This window comes from Aphanomyces invadans (genome assembly GCF_000520115.1).
Source record: "Aphanomyces invadans strain NJM9701 unplaced genomic scaffold supercont1.28, whole genome shotgun sequence".
NCBI lineage: Eukaryota > Oomycota > Saprolegniomycetes > Saprolegniales > Verrucalvaceae > Aphanomyces > Aphanomyces invadans.
In genome coordinates, this window is record NW_008580173.1 from 577,978 (window position 1) to 593,597 (window position 15,620).

General features: G+C 55.3%; 5 protein-coding genes across 5 annotated transcripts; 3 read left to right on the top strand and 2 right to left on the bottom strand.

Moving 5' to 3' along the window:
• Positions 1-311: 311 nt before the first annotated feature.
• H310_10907 (hypothetical protein) lies at positions 312-1,611 on the bottom strand. The gene has a single exon (XM_008877397.1). The coding sequence runs from the start codon at positions 1,516-1,518 to the stop codon at positions 487-489; it is 1,032 nt and encodes a 343-aa protein (XP_008875619.1). The 5' UTR covers positions 1,519-1,611; the 3' UTR covers positions 312-486.
• Positions 1,612-2,262: 651 nt separating this feature from the next.
• On the top strand, positions 2,263-3,717 carry H310_10908 (hypothetical protein). The gene is made up of 2 exons (XM_008877398.1): positions 2,263-2,616; positions 2,681-3,717. The coding sequence occupies exon 2, from the start codon at positions 3,092-3,094 to the stop codon at positions 3,662-3,664; it is 573 nt and encodes a 190-aa protein (XP_008875620.1). The 5' UTR covers positions 2,263-2,616; positions 2,681-3,091; the 3' UTR covers positions 3,665-3,717.
• A 1,460-nt stretch (positions 3,718-5,177) lies between these two features.
• H310_10909 (hypothetical protein) lies at positions 5,178-6,190 on the bottom strand. The gene has a single exon (XM_008877399.1). It carries the CDS (start codon positions 6,158-6,160, stop codon positions 5,252-5,254), a length of 909 nt encoding a protein of 302 aa, XP_008875621.1. The 5' UTR covers positions 6,161-6,190; the 3' UTR covers positions 5,178-5,251.
• A 5,232-nt stretch (positions 6,191-11,422) lies between these two features.
• H310_10910 (dihydropteroate synthase) lies at positions 11,423-13,459 on the top strand (the record flags this gene model as incomplete). Its single annotated transcript, XM_008877400.1, has 10 exons — positions 11,423-11,492; positions 11,583-11,758; positions 11,817-12,015; positions 12,066-12,193; positions 12,241-12,429; positions 12,488-12,583; positions 12,645-12,728; positions 12,915-12,965; positions 13,024-13,218; positions 13,274-13,459. 10 exons carry the CDS (start codon positions 11,423-11,425, stop codon positions 13,457-13,459), a joined length of 1,374 nt encoding a protein of 457 aa, XP_008875622.1.
• A 554-nt stretch (positions 13,460-14,013) lies between these two features.
• On the top strand, positions 14,014-15,385 carry H310_10911 (hypothetical protein; the record flags this gene model as incomplete). The annotated part of the gene is made up of 5 exons (XM_008877401.1): positions 14,014-14,331; positions 14,381-14,616; positions 14,698-14,855; positions 14,907-15,190; positions 15,245-15,385. 5 exons carry the CDS (start codon positions 14,014-14,016, stop codon positions 15,383-15,385), a joined length of 1,137 nt encoding a protein of 378 aa, XP_008875623.1.
• Between the last annotated feature and the right edge of the window lie 235 nt (positions 15,386-15,620).

Here is a 15,620-nt window from a genome sequence, read left to right on the forward strand (position 1 = left end):
CTTCATTGCCACGAAAACGGCGGAAACCCGACGCAATATCCTCCCACCACGATACCCCGAGCTTGAACAGCAACTATATATTTGGATTAAGCGCGCCAACGATCGACAATTTTTGTCTTCTTTAATCGAATATTTTGGTCTCATTCGATACCTGACAAACTTTATGCGTACACCTGTGTGCAAAAGTCGGTGGATGACTGTAATTGCCAATCAGAGTGGTACTTCGAAGTAGTGCGCATGTAAAGATTTCCGGTGCCTGAAGCCTGGTCAAGTCAACAATCTTCCTGTGTGTTGCCAAGTTCAAGTACACTGGCTGTATTGTGCTGTAGACATTGCTCGTGGAGGTCTACATTCATGGGAAACAATCTCCGAAGTCTTGGTGTACTAGTATTTTCTATCTGACATGTAATGACCAAATTATATCTATGAGCGTATAAATCTTGTTCGCGCACTGTACTGTTGGAGGTTGTTAAGATGTTAAAAGCATTAGACTTTGTCCATGCGGGCGTTAAACGAGTTATCCTTGCCGGCGTATCGAGGGCCTTCCACAGACTCAGCGGCAGCGGCAATTGATGCCACTTCTTCAGATGTCAGCGAGATCTCGACGGCGTGTGCGTTTTCGATAATGCGGGTCGACGACTTGGTCCCAGGAATTGGAAACACATCATGGCCTTGGGCGTGTACCCAGGCGAGGGCCAGCTGAGCGGGAGTGCACTCTTTAGCTGCGGCCAAGTCAAAGAACTTGGCGACTTTCGCCTTGCTTTCCACGAGGTTGTCTCCTGAGTATCGCGGCAGCGTGCGACGCCAGTCGTTGTCTTCCAGCTTGTCGAACGTGTCGATCGCAGTCAAGAAGCCGCGGCACAATGGAGAGTACGCCACAATACCAACGCCCAGTTCCCGTGCGGTGGGGACAACTTGGGCTTCCAAGTCACGGGACTGCAAAGACCATTCCATTTGAATAGCTGTAATCGGGTGGACGGCGTGTGCTCGGCGAAGCTCACTCGGCGTGCACTCCGACAGCCCGATGTACTTGATATTGCCTTCATCGACTAGAGATTTCAAAACACGCATGGTGTCCTCGATCGGGGTTGACGGGTCCATTCGATGCATGTAGTAGAGATCGATGCAGTCCACGCCCAGGCGGTCCAACGAGTCGGCGAGCTGTGACCGAATGATGGCTTCAGAACCGGACACGGTCAAACCATTCGCGGTGGGAAGGATGCCAAACTTGGTGGCAATCACGAACTTTTCGCGGCCGTGTTGCTTGATGGCCTTGGCGACGACTTCTTCATTCGTAAAGTTGCCTCCGCCGCCCGCACCGAACGACTGGTAGATCCACGCTGTGTCGAGAAAGTTAACGCCAAGTTCTAGCGCTTTCGAAATCGTGCGGAGCGACTCAGCTTCTTGTGCCGCGCGGTCAAAGTTGCCGTAGAACGCGGTCATACCCATGCAGCCAAGGCCTTGGGCAGACACGACGAGGCCCTGCGAGCCAAGAGGACGTTGAGGGACGAGAGGCATGACCAAGTCTTGAACCGTCGAGATCGATCGAAAGTAGAGAAATGGCCTGGCCAGGCTCGCATCAGCACGACCCACGATTAGTCTCCTCCAAAGATGGACCAAACAGATTCGACGAAAGGACAAAGGATAAAAACGAACATCATTCCGAGAAATCTTCGGTCAAAATAATCTAGACATTTTCAAAAGAACTCTTTATTTCTATATTCTTTATATATAATTAACAGATAATATTTTTAACATATTTTCAATTTCTTCGACTCTCGAATATCTAAACACGAATGGATTGAAGGATTTTCATTGCTCACCTAACGTGGCCAAGGTACTTGGCTGCAAGAATATCACCACGACAAGCATATTCGAGTGTACCCATCAGGAGAACCGCTCTGACGATGGCACCACGGTCCTCTCTGACGTCAAGTGGTCTGTCGTCCAGCCATTTTGAACGCTAGGTGAAGATTGTTGGCTTTATATGGACTACAATATGAATATTATGGTGCACGACTCTTCACAATGACAACATCGAGTCAAGGACACAAGGCGAGAGGCCTTGACGTGTTTGTTTCTACGGACCGACGCGATATCGAAATAGGGTAGAGAATGCCAACAGTTGAAACGTTCCTTTTGATTTTGATACTCGGATATGTACAACTCGGACAACTAAATTGGACGGCTGGCAGGGTCGATTTAACTGGCCTGGGCAAATATGAACTACGTTTTTCGTGATGTTGACTTTGCGTTTTATTCCGCGCCATCAACTCGCCGACTGAACGTGCAGAGAAATGCTTCCAAGTGTTAAGTGAGATATGCCCGCGGTCTCGTTGCGTGACGCTTACAGTGTCCAAGTTGGATTTATTATGCCCAGTGGTAACCACGGGTCAGGAGGGCCAATTCTGGCGGGCCAAGACGGACTGCTGTAGCCGCCTTGCAGCCCACTGAAGACGATAAGGCACGCAGAGATGTGGATCGTACATGAAGGCGGATACCTCTGACGCATGGCCTCGTCCAAGACAAGCGGCAAACCGAAGCTAATTGTTGCAACGACAACAAGTCCAATGTGCATGCGTGTTCGCGGCCGTTCTCGCAACACCCACCGAGGAGGTAAGTCGAGCGGAATGACATTTCTCAATCAGCCCTCCAAATCGACCACGTCTGTATTGGCCAGGGATGTGTGCATACTTTCCTAGTGCGGTGCACACAGTCCACCGACAAACGTACCCACCTTTTCTTGAGATTGCGTTCAATGGTGTCCTGGCCCTCCGCGCTCTTGCCAACCGTGAGCAAAGGTCGACATGGTCGCTTGAGGTCGATGCTGGCGCGACAAGTCGCACTCGAGGACGTAACTTGATAATGCAGCGCTCGAGGTGGCCGCTGTCACCAGTGCCATTCCACAGCTACCTGCATCGATTTGGCGAGATCGCGCAGCGTATCTCGACGGGACAAGGACTGTTGACCGAAGCTATCGCAACTTTGAGCCCCACCCGAATTGGCGTGGCTGGGTTGGCTGGTTTTGAACCAATGGCATCGTAGTTGAAGTGGCCTTGTTGCTCTTTGCCAATCAAAACGTCATTCGGCGATGGCGGCGGCGACTGCGGTGTTGACGGCGCACGGCCTCGTCCTCCATGTCCTAGCGTATGCTCCTGGCGTGTCGTTCTCGGTGCGGGCATTCCTGGCGTCGTGCCGAGATTTGCCACACTTGGGGTTGGCGCCGACCGAATTGGACATGGCATGCCGGTTGGGATATTTGCCACTCGTGTTGAAACTAAAAGACCGACCATGCACGACCAAGGCCATGGACTGGGCAGCCGCGAATGGGCACTTGCACGTGGTTCAGTACCTCCATGGCCATCGATCCGAGGGGTGCACAGTCGACGCGATCGACCGCGCGGCTCAAAATGGACACCTCGATGTTGTGAGATTTCTCACGACGCAACGACACGAAGGGTATACCGCCAATGCAATGGTGTGGGCAGCAGTCCATGGCCACGTGGACGTGTTGATGGCGCTGCACGACACAAATTCTTCGTGCGAATGGAATCACGATTACGCATTAAACCGTGCCATCGCAAACGGCCACGAACATGTAGGCAATTGGGTACAGTCCGTCTTCGTCCATCCAAGGCCATCACAAAACCCCGAAATGCTGTAGCGTGGCAGGCGCGACGACTAATGAATGGAAATCGACGTGTTGTGAATTCGCGAGTTTATTTGCCCCACTGCATGGCGAAGCGACACAACTAGCTGCTAGCTTGGGCCTACCGACTGCTTCGCCAAGCGCCACAGCAACGATGACTCGCACGTTTCCAAGTCCCAAAAACAGCTCTACAGATTGCATCCCATCAGGTGCCCTAACACTTAGTCAGGAATTTGAGGAGGTACTTTTACGACATGGACTGGAGAAGTACTCGATCCGGCAAATTCCTCTCACTGGACAACAAGTTTGGAGCCATCAACGACGGACTACGTTGAAAAAGTGCAAATGGTACCAGCGCCAACCACCCTGCGTCCCACCTGCACGAGCGAAGTCCACCGTCGCAAGCTTAGTTTGACCACGTGTGGCGATTTTGGCCATCAGTCTTCCGCAACGATGGTTAGCCGCTCCGAAGGCTAGGCCTCGAAGCGTAAAACATCTACAACTAATACATACTCCCCAAGCACACTCCTAGAAGGATATGTGCATTCGAACCACTTTACGTCTGCATATTCAACGCCGATACCTTTCTTGTCGTCCCCAGTGTCCTTTACACACACACCACATTGGATCGGCCCACAACGTTTGTGGACTACACGTGAGAGATGACCCTCTGCGAAAACGAGGTCAATATCAGGACGTCGTCGAGTTGAACCGTGTTGAAGCTTCCCCCTCCAGCGACCTCCTGCGAACGATCAGGCACCTCCACGCGGCAAGGCAAATTGAAAACTGCAGGAGGCGTGCTGGATGAACGCAATGCCATCGCTCGAGCACGATCGCCAATGCAATCCCCCTCAAATGTCGCTCAATTCGACCAAAGATGTACATGTAGTAATTGTTGCCCCTTGAAGAAAGGCCTGTGGCCAGGGCTTGTCCAGATCTTTTTATCCGCCAAACCTTCGAGCGTGTTCATGATCAGCCAAAGGATGTGGAGTAACGCTGCGGCATGAGATGGATTTGGGCGAGCGCTCGGCGACGTTGGTGCTGCCACCCCCACCGACCAGACCAGGTCGCCGTCGCTGATGGGTGGCAACGAGTGATTTGTACTACATCCTTTGGTGCCGGTGAAACGGTGCATAGATGACTCGTACGACATCGGCGTGCCAGAGTGACTTTGCCCGATGAGATCTTCGTCTTCACGGGCGCGTTGGTGAATCGGTGGATGGTGCTATCTAGCGGCCATCGTTGTAACAAACGCAGTGATTCAATTGTGTCATCCGGTCCTCGATGAATTGGGTCACTCATACAGTACAATGACCAAAACAGGAAAGGGGCGCCGGCGCCCCCCCGCCGTGGCTCCTTGGCCGCCGACCAGCCCCCAAAGCTTTGTGGGGCCTCGCCCACTCCATCCAGGGCAGGTTCCGTCATGTTTAGCCGTCAAAGAACTCCCCGCTTTGGAGCCTCCACACGCGACAACATCCATCACCCACTTGTCTTGGATGTTGACCACGTGTCCTTGACATGCACATCCCGATTTTCGTGGTTGAAAACTTATAATATTAGTTACACACTGCAGCGTGTGTGGGATATCCAGGAGATGTCGAGCTAGAGCACAAGCGTCGGCTCGAGCTTGATAAGGTCGCCATGGAACGCCCGCCACTCTCGGACGTGGGGCGTGCACATGTCCATGCTCTTTCGCAGTCGCTTGCACCCGTGGGCAATGCACAGTTTGTCCTTTCGATGCAGTTCGCACAGCCCGCCGCCGCGGTCTGTGCGTACGCAGTCGCCGACGGTGCACGTCCTGCATCCGCCGTGCTTGGCACACTTGTTGCCGCGCTGCGCGCCTTTTGTGCACCCAGGTTCGTCGCACCGCTTGCCACCGCCGTGAGACCGGCAGAACCCGCCGCCTTGGCTGCTGCGGTCGCAGTGGTCAAACTTGCAGCGAGCGCCGCCGCCGTGGGCTTTGCACAGGCCTTGCGACTGTGCTGCGTTGGAGCAGTTGAACACTTTGCAGCACTTGCCGCCCCCGTGTCCAATGCAATAGTTGCCGTTCTGAGCTTCTTTCTGGCAGTCGGCCATCATGCACTGCTTGCCGCCGCCGTGGGATTTGCAAAACCCTTTGGACCGGACGTTGCGACCGCACCCGGCCATCGCGCACAGCTTCCGTCGCGAGTTGTACGAGTCGCAGGTCAAGTCATCGTCGCCGTCCGTGTCGGCGGTGCTATAACTCGATGCACTCACGGATCGTTGAACGGCCAGGGGAAACGCGTACGCCGGCAGACTAGACGACGACATGTGCGTGCGTGTGGGGCAGCGGGGCGGCTGTTGGGGTGCCGCCGCCGCGGGGGGACCTACGAGGGGACGCGTGATTGCGTCTTGATCGTCGAGGAACCAGATGAGTTCCGGGTCTTCCAAGATCGATTCGAGGGCGTGCAGGTCGGACGGGAGCGAGAACGGGATCGGGTCGTTCCATTGCGTGGAGTTGCAGACGACGTGGCACGACGATGGTGGCATTGCTTGTGGTGTGTGTGTGTGGGATTTCACTCGACGAGCAAAATTGAAAAATGTCCAAGTTGGCACCCGAACTACGACGCACGCACCCACTCGCGCGGTGTTACTTCTGCGATATGTGTTTTGGAGCAAATCCAGATCGACGCACCAGCGAGCACGGGTTCCCAGGCCGACAATTCAAGCAACAGATGTCATCTGCGTGTAGAGACTTTCTCGATGAAATATGGCGCAACTTCCATTACGGCTGCCGCGTGGGACTCGGTGCGGAGTGGCACTCAGTGCGAAGCCATCTGGCACGAAGCTGCGGCCAAGGCGACATCGCACTGGTTTGCTCCGTTGCAAGGGGTGTTTCGGTCTGTCGAATGCTGCGTCGGTGAGGTGATCGAGGTGTCTGTGTGCGCCGTACAATGTGTGAAGAGGATGGGAGTGTGCCCTGGACTACGAACCGCGGCTCTCGCTTGCTACATGTATCGTTGAGACTATGCGCGTGGTGAAACATGGTGGGTCCCAAGTCGAGAGGAGTAGCCGGCGTCCCGAATTCACAGCGACACTGAAGCCAGCGTCCCACCCGCGGTAGATACCAACCCGGACACGGTCGAGTTTGTGAGATGGTGGTGCGAGAACTTGTCTGGGCCGTAGGTGGTGGACGGCGGGCGTGGATAACGATCTTCACGGTACGAAGTGATTGCTGTGTCTTCAGGAATGGGATGGGAAGCGCCAACAGTTGAATCGATGATGCTGGTCGACTCCCAAACAGGCAGCGCGTGCCCCGCCATTCGAGTCGGCCAGCGTGTGGACCCGCAGGATCGATGACCTGGAGGGTCTGACATGGAGCCAGCACATGCGGCCATCGTATCTTTCCGTCCTGCGCGGGATTGGCCGTCGTGCTTGGGTTGATGGAGTGTTTCTCCGCATGGAATTCAGACCAAGGCATAAATGTGCGAATAAACTGCATTTTCATGCAATTCTTTGATTGGCTGAGAATTACGAGTGCAGCGAAATCTTCATCCGTACAAAATCGTGTATTCACCCGATTTCCGTTGGGTACGAACTCAACGTAAAGGACACGACATCAAGTGCCAGGTCGTAAATATACATATATATACCCCACACACACGACGTGGAGATTGGTTTGCATGTGTGCGCACGTCCCCCAGTCCGACGGGATGTCGTGCTAGCGCGGCGTCGAACGGATGTACGAATTCGAGCGGCGACACATTTTGAGCGAAATGGCAAAATCGATCGAATATTCGATTGGACGAAGGAATTATTCGTCATTTCATCCGGAACAACGGGGTGTATTTTGTGTGCGAGCATTACAGTGGGCCCGGTCCTTCTTTGACGCATCACGTGGCCACTCTCGGCCGCACCCACATAATTTTACGTCGATGGACAAGTTGGCAGTTCAAGGGCGGGGTCGGCCCTGGCTCAACCAGCTACGCGGCTGCGTGCCATCAATTGCGACGGTCTTGGCAGCCCATCGACCTCCCCACGTTCTCTGGTCTCCTCCCGCAAAGGGGCTTGAGTGGATGTTACTGTCCTGCCGCTGGCCAGTTGGGAACAGCCTTGCAAGAGCCTGATTCCACCGCCCCAAGTTCGGGCGTGCTCGCGCGAAACCCAAATCCGTGCGCAATCAAGGTGTTGCGCCCGGTTCAATCGGGATGTCCGAGGTTCCGACGATCTGGCTTTGAGTTCTTGTTCGAGGCCATCCATTTTGATGGCGACACCGGCGGTGCTCCGTTGGCAATCGAGGATGCGCGCCGATGGTCGAGGTACCCCCGCATGGTCATTCACCAAGAGGGGCCTGTCGTCGTGGCCACTGAAACTTCAACGTTCCTGGTTCAACTTGCGCTGGTCATATTCCACTTTATGGCAAACTGTTGTCAGCGCCAAGCAATCAAAGTAGCTCCGTCATCAGGTGGCTCCAAAGACCACGTTGAAAAGAAAACAGATATTTCTCACTGCGCCAGCAAATTGAGGGGGCGACGAGAACGGCCCAGACGATGGTGATTCTATATGGAGGCCTAGCGTTCGATGAAATCCTACTGACAAGGGTCAGCGATGGCCCCGCGACGATGATGGGAGTCCCCTACACTCGATCCCTCGCGCGTCACAAGAACGACGGTACAAGTTGTCGGGGGCTGAGCAACTCGGCGAGGAGGAAGGCGGCGGCTTTGAACAGAGCAAACGACGGTGTAAGAAAGTCCCCACGAACTCGTTCGCCTTGACACCTCGTCTTTTGAAAGGAATCGAGTCCCACATAGTCCGAGTGCCGAGTATGACACAAGTTGCATATGCCGCACACACACCCCTACCTCTATAGCGCAATGGCGTGAGTGCCGTCGAGTCTGCAAGTAGCTACGTGGTCAACACGTTCTGAACAACTACTATTCTCTCACCACTTGGTCACGGTCCTGCGCTTGCGCAGACCATGCATTCAAGGCAAAAGTCGGCATCGTCGTCCCCCAATTCGTCTGGACGGGCTACAATTGCCTACGACGATAGCAGACCACCACGGATACAGTGGCTGTCCGCAGCGCCGCTGGCTTTGGGTGTGTGTTGAGCGCGTGCTGGTCGGGCGCTGTTTCGTTCGGTCTGTCGCGGTCTAGTCACGCGGTCGCCATTGCCGCCGACTACTGTACCCTCGCGTGATCGTCCCACAGTATCGTACACCCCGCGGCGAGACGCAGTGATTACAGTATTTTGTAGTATCGACGGGGCTGGTGGTACGTGCCGCGTGGATCGCACATTTATCTAGGTGAGAGTTGCCGAGGGGCGACTCTAGCACTCGGCCAGGGCCATGCAATTTTCTCGGAAAGAAGCATTGCGTAAACATCCCGATGAAACCCTGGCCCTATGTCCGCTGAACCTGCGATCGGGCGTCATGCTTATGCTAGAACGTTATGTTGGGGGCACAGGGGGGGGCACGAGTCCAGCCTCCAGTTTGACTGTGTGCGTTTCGAGGGGACCGCGCCGGGCTGTTCTTGACCAACGAGTTGCATATCGACGGCCCGACCTTCGTTGGCTGAACAGTCAGTCCGAGCACATTTCGTTGTGTATGTCGTCGACGCGGCTGGTGCGACATGGGGGATGGCACCCCCGTGCACCCATGTTAACGATACCAGTGGATGACACTTCTCGCTGGGTCTATCTGAAAACACGCGGCTCGTTTCGCCATGGACTGCCGAAATTTCTTGAGACAACCCGCAGAAAATCGCCCTGCAATGCAGCGTCGACATGCGCGAGTTCAGGGGCACGCATATCTTTGCCGATATGGTGTAGATATTTCGTTGTGTGTGGGGGGGCAAGGGGCGGCGAAAGGGCGGGGGGCAACGAAGCTCGGAAAACACACAAACGTTGAGGGAGGTCGTGAGAGCGGCGATTCCGTCCACTGTGACTTGGGGTGCCTTTTTGGCCGCCTTGTAACCCACGTCCAATGAAGTGTGAATCCACCACGATGACGGCGGGTGCACTCTGAAAAATCCTTGTGAGTCAGCCACGACCATCCATCCATCAACCAAACAAGTGGATGAAATGACTTAACCACCGCAGATCGACATGCTGGGAATACGCTGAGCGCATTCTCGTGGCTTATGCACCCATCCACCCACTTCGACTCGAGGACGTCGGACAACCCACCAGCGACACGAGACATCCAAGCAAAGCCACCTATGCTTATTCCTATGATGTAGATAGAAGCACGCTCTGAAGAGACAGCTCATCGCACCCAGCGCGTCGACAGGTGATGCTGGACTGGATGTCTATACACGTGAGGCGACAGCTCAACACTACATTCAAGCTCGGACGATGCCCTGATTTCCCCATGTCGGTAAACACGCCCCAAACGTTAGAGATTTCCAACGGCAGGGGGTTCGAGGGGGGATGTGTGCGGAATTCATGCGCGATGGGGGCGTCGCGAATCGAATGGCCGCTCCTGCATTGTGCCTCCCATTCATCATCGGAGATGATCGAGTCAGCTTTACCGACTTTGTCCAGCACATAGCTTGTCTTGACGCTTCGTCACTCGACGCAGGACAGCCAGTTTCACGGACTCGAGACACCCCGATGATGCACCGCCGCGAATGTCTACAACGCGGCGCGAGTGGCGTCACTCGCTTGGGGTTACATCAGGTCGTTCTGTAGCCATTCGTAAACGACAGTGGGCAACCCGCCCTGCCTGCCTATTCATTGCTAAACTCGTTGCGTTGTACACAACGTTGGAGTCGAAGTTGGATGAATATTCATCCATTTTCCACGAGCGTTTGCTTCATCGATACGTTGTGCAGACGGCTATACACCGTCTTACACGGAATCCTGTACTGTGCGGAGTTGCTAGGCGACATCGTGGCAGGTCGCCCAAACTGCCTTCCACTGAATTGTTCAAAGATAGAGAGCCTTCTATCGAGGCACTACATACCCGTTCGGCCATATGAAGAAGACCCACCCTTCAAATATCTACTGCATGCCAATGCAATTGCATCGGGTTCGGCGGTGGCGCGTGGACATGGTACATGTAGTCGGCATGTGAGTGCAGCGTGTATGTAGATTGCCGCTCATGCTGACTTCGTGCGTAGTCATGGACGAGGGGTTGGGACTCTCACAAACTCATCAGTACGTCTCCAAGCACAATGGCATACTCAGCGAGGAACCGCCGTGGCAAGGCGCCCGTCGACGTATCACATATTTGCAAAGGTAGACAGGAGTCATGTGTGCAGTGCCGAGTCACCTTTACCGGCAATGACGATCAGCGCGATGGTGAGTGAGATTGGCGTATGCCACTTGGTGCTGATGGATCTGGAAGTCAGTGTAAACAGGGTAATCAATGCCCTTGCGTTCGTGCGTGGCTACGTGTCGCACCGGCGCCGCGTTTGTTTGACAGGATGCGAGAAAACGTGGCAGTGTGGCGTCGTTTAACTCGTTGCCGCGGAGTCTAGCTGCACCGAAGGAGCGGCATTCGATGAGCAGGGGTGGAGTTATCTCTTGGTGACGCCTCGGGGTGTTTGGAGCCAGCCCGAGCAAGCTCGGCCAACGGCGCATCCTTGGTGTGGCAAGCCGGCGCTGCTGTGTCTCTAGCACGATAGCCATGCCTGGCCGGTCTTGCCAACCTTGAGGCACAGCCAGCCAGTGCCACCACTGGTCGGATTGTCGAGCATGCGCATCTTGAGCTTCCGACGCTTTTGATTGGCTCGTGGGCCAAAATTGTCCGATTTGATTGGTTCGTTCAGGTTACGTTCATGTTCAATCAGCAAGAAAGCTCTCATTGGGATGGCCACCATCGCATCCGCCGCCGACGCCGCCGCAGTGACGGCGTACGTCGCGATCGGCACCAACCTGGGTAAGTCACCTGGTTCGATCTACTTGTCTCACATGCCACCACGTCGTGGGTGCTCCGTCCTTGTATCTCATCACGCGGCTGCTACATCAGGCAACCGCCCCGGCAACCTCCATCGCGCTGTGCAAGAACTCAACCAACATGCTGGTCGCGTGGTCCGGACGTCGCTGCTGTACACGACATCGCCCCAGTACGTGACGGACCAGCCTCAGTTTCTCAATGCTGTGCTTGAATTGTCGACGACCCTCAGCGCGACCGACCTCCTCGTTGTACGACGTTGTCCCTTGACCAGAGACCAACCATACACGATTGACCCATGATGTGCAGTGCTTCAAGGACATTGAAGTCCGCGTGGGTCGAGTCCTTGGAACGCTTCGGTACGGCCCACGCATCCTCGACGTCGACGTTCTCTTCTACGGCAAGCACATCATCGCCACGACGACGTCGGTCGGGCCGCTCATTGTGCCGCACGCATTGCTCCACGAACGAGACTTTGTGCTGCGGCCATTGCTCGACATTGCCGCAGGTTTCGACCATCCTTGATGCTAAATCGTTCGATCCGACGGCAGCCTCTAGACTTTGTCCACCCCACTTTACACATGACCATCCAAGACTTGCATGCAGCCCTGCCACCATCGGCAAACCCGCCGCTTCCCGTGCTCAGCCTGGGCGTGAACGATCTCATGTGGCCCCTTCACACCAAGGTATCGTCGTCGGCATGTCGTCGTGCCAGTCGTGACCTGTTCGGTAGACGTACGTCATGGGGATCGTAAACACAACTCCAAACAGCTTCAGCGGCGATGGCACAGGCGTCGATGTGGGTGCAGCTCTAGCGACGGCCATGACCATGGTAGACCAAGGCGCGGATATTCTCGATGTCGGCGGGGAATCGACCAAGCCCAACGCACCCGCGGTGTCGGTGGATGAAGAAATTGCGAGGGTGCAGATGCCGACAAAGACTATTAGGGCATGCTTCTGACCGAGATGGTTCGTGGCAGGTGGTCCCTGTCATCCAGGCCATCCGACACGCCCTCCCGCCCGTGCCCATTTCGATTGATACGACCAAGGGCCGCGTCGCAGCCGCGGCAATCGAGGTATGTCTCTACTTCTTGATGGACTAACGAAGACGCACTTGTGGCCGTGTCATGCGGGTAGGCCAGGGCGAACCTCGTCAACGACGTGTCCGGCGCAACCGCTGATCCGACGATGCTAGCCACGGTCGCCGCAGCACAAGTTCCGGTGGGTGGATGCTCTGACCCATGACATCGTAAATTGGTATTGCAACATCGTGCGCTGGGCAGGACATTTCGCGTTGCTACGGCTAGCGAGTTGGCTCGCAGCGCCGCAAATCCGTCTCTCTTGTGACACGTCTGTGTGCTGTCTCGAGGTCAAGTGTGTAATAACGTGCCTCGCGACTGTGGTTAGATTGTGCTGATGCATACTCGAGGAACGCCGGCGACCATGGCGTTGCAAAAGGTAGCGCACCCGTGCCATCCACTGCAGTTGCGCGACTCGAGTGGCTTGTTGGCTATAGCGCTATGAAGATGTGGTTGGGGACGTGGTGAAAGAGCTCCGGCCCAAGCTCGACGCCGCCATGGCTGCGGGAATTCCGACTTGGAACATCATAGCCGACCCGGGCATTGGGTTCGCCAAAGGGCTTGCCGAGAATGTCAAGCTGCTTCGCCATATCGATCAGCTCAAGGTGGCGTGCGCTCCGTGCCCGCTGCTGGTAAGACAAGCTACCATGTCCCTCATTTTTTGATGCGTGTTCGTATTGTGTGCAGGTTGGCGCGTCGCGGAAAGCATTTCTCGGCACGTTGTGCGGACGGCCAATCCCGGCCGACAGAGGAAGCGCCACGGCCGCGACGTGTGCGGCGGCGATCGTTGGTGGCGCCGACATCGTCCGCGTGCATGACGTGGCTGTATGTGTCGATACGTGCAAAGTGTCGGACGCGATTTGGCGGCCGTAAGAGTCGTTGAATCAACGTGCGCAATGCGAGCGTTTCGATGGACGACGTCCATTAGTTGCGCCGAAGAGTTTCGCCCGCAGCATGCCATCCAGTTCGTGAACGAACGATGGATGAGCGTTGGGGAAATGCTGGAGCTCGCGTGTTCAGTGCCTTGTACGCGCTGCTTTGATGCAATTCAATCCGCGAATTGATGCCTTCGTTTGGCGTGATCGAGGCCATCCTCCGCGATCAGCGACGCGTGCGCTCGGCAGCAGGTTGACGTTTAGGACGTGTCCCTGCTATCTTACTGAGTCGCGACGTGCGGAAGCCACCCGCTGCACCAAACTCGCGTTAGAAAGGCATGGGTATCAGAATGGCAAGGCAGGAGGCTGGCACCGCGTTGGGGAAACCACCGAGTGCAGCCAGCAAGGCGAGAAATGTAGCTGGTCTTTCCGGTGCATGGAGCGTCATTGGGGCTGCTGCACACTGCCGTTGACACAAACGCTCTCAGGCAACACGCACGGTGTCAATCCAGATTGAAAAGGCGGGACTATTTTTGCCACTAGCAACGGTTCATGCGTTGGCTTCGTATAAATATCGCCTCGATTACGCCGTCACAACGCACAGGCAGGATGGAGTCGGACGGGGAGGTCGATGGTCGCGTCTCGACGCCCCAGCGCAGCTCGGGCGTGCCGCAGACGGCCGGGGACGACGGCGCGGCGGTCACGCCAAGCTTTGCCATGATGTTTTCCATCTACGACACTGGGCGCGGCTCCATCGCGACCGAGCACTTGAGCGCTCTCTTTCAAAAGATGGGGTACACGGTGGCCCGCGACCAGCTCGAGAAATTTCTCGACGAACTCGACCCCGACGCCACAGGCGACATCTCGAAAGTACAACGATCTTGCTCGTCGCGGTGGCACATAGTGATCGATGCCGTAGGTCACGTTCCTCAAGTGGTTTGAAAAGTGGGGCGATGCGCTGGACGACCCCGAAGAAGTTGCGGCCCATGTTGCTGACAACACGTCTCCATTTCGCGACAATGACGGGAATGACGAGTGCAGCACGTTCATGGCGGACGCTACGTCCATCCAAAGCGCCATGCTCGAGGCAAAGATGCAGCGAAAACGGGCCGAAGAGGACGTCCAGCTGCTGGCGAACCGTCTTGCGCATCTCCGGTACTATCGCTCGAACGATTGGAATTTTTCCAGTGTGCATTGTCTCGTGTACTTGTGTAACGAGGTCTCGGTGGCTCGTAGGACGGAAGAGAAGAAAGCGCAGAAAAAGATCGACGAAGCAAACAAGCGCGCCGAGGACATTGAAGCTATCAAGAGACGAAATGCCGAACACCAGCGCCTCAAGCGCGAACATCTCGAGCGCACGACCGCCAGTGTTCGCCACACCCTCGTGACGAATTGTACGACGTAGCACCGATGCGCGTGGGGGGTTGACGAAGTTGTGGTTTTAGCGAAAGCCAGCATCGAGTCGTGTAAGAAGAAGGAGCAGGCAATCACAGCTATGGTCAAGCAGCGTGCCAAAGTCGTGCAGGACACCAAGCTCGACGCCAAGATCCTTGCCGAAGAAAAGGCACGGCAACTTGAGATCGAGCGAAAACGCCTTGCACTCAAGACGCAGGCGATCAAAGAGAAGGAAAAGGAAGCAGCTCGAGTACGGGAAGAAGCGCGAAAGCGGCGGGAGAAGGCACTGGAGAAAGCGGCGCGGACAAAGGTAGCAGACGAGTACAAGAAGAAGGTAAGCTGCATGCACTGGTCGTATCAAGAGGGCGTCGTCAGAGTCTGTCCATAGAGTGTCGCGGAAAAGATGCTGCGGGACATGGAAGCAGAGGAAGCGCGTCTCATTGAGAAACTTCGTAACACGCAGGAACACCAGCGCCAAGCATACATGCATCTCGAGAGCGCGATTCAAATGCAAGTCGCAGACGACTGACGACGGAACAGATGGGAAAACTAATTTTTATTCAAACTTCAATATTTTCTCGAGTAAAATGCAAAAATCGTAGTATCATTTTGCATGTCCAATATCAAATTTCAGGTGTCAGTCCCCCTATCAGTGAATTTCCTATGAATGGATATAGGAATGCAGTATGAGCACGTATCAAAATTTGAAGGTTATTCGGCCTGCAAGGAATTGTCAGAATGGTGCTAACGTCGGCTCTCAGTGA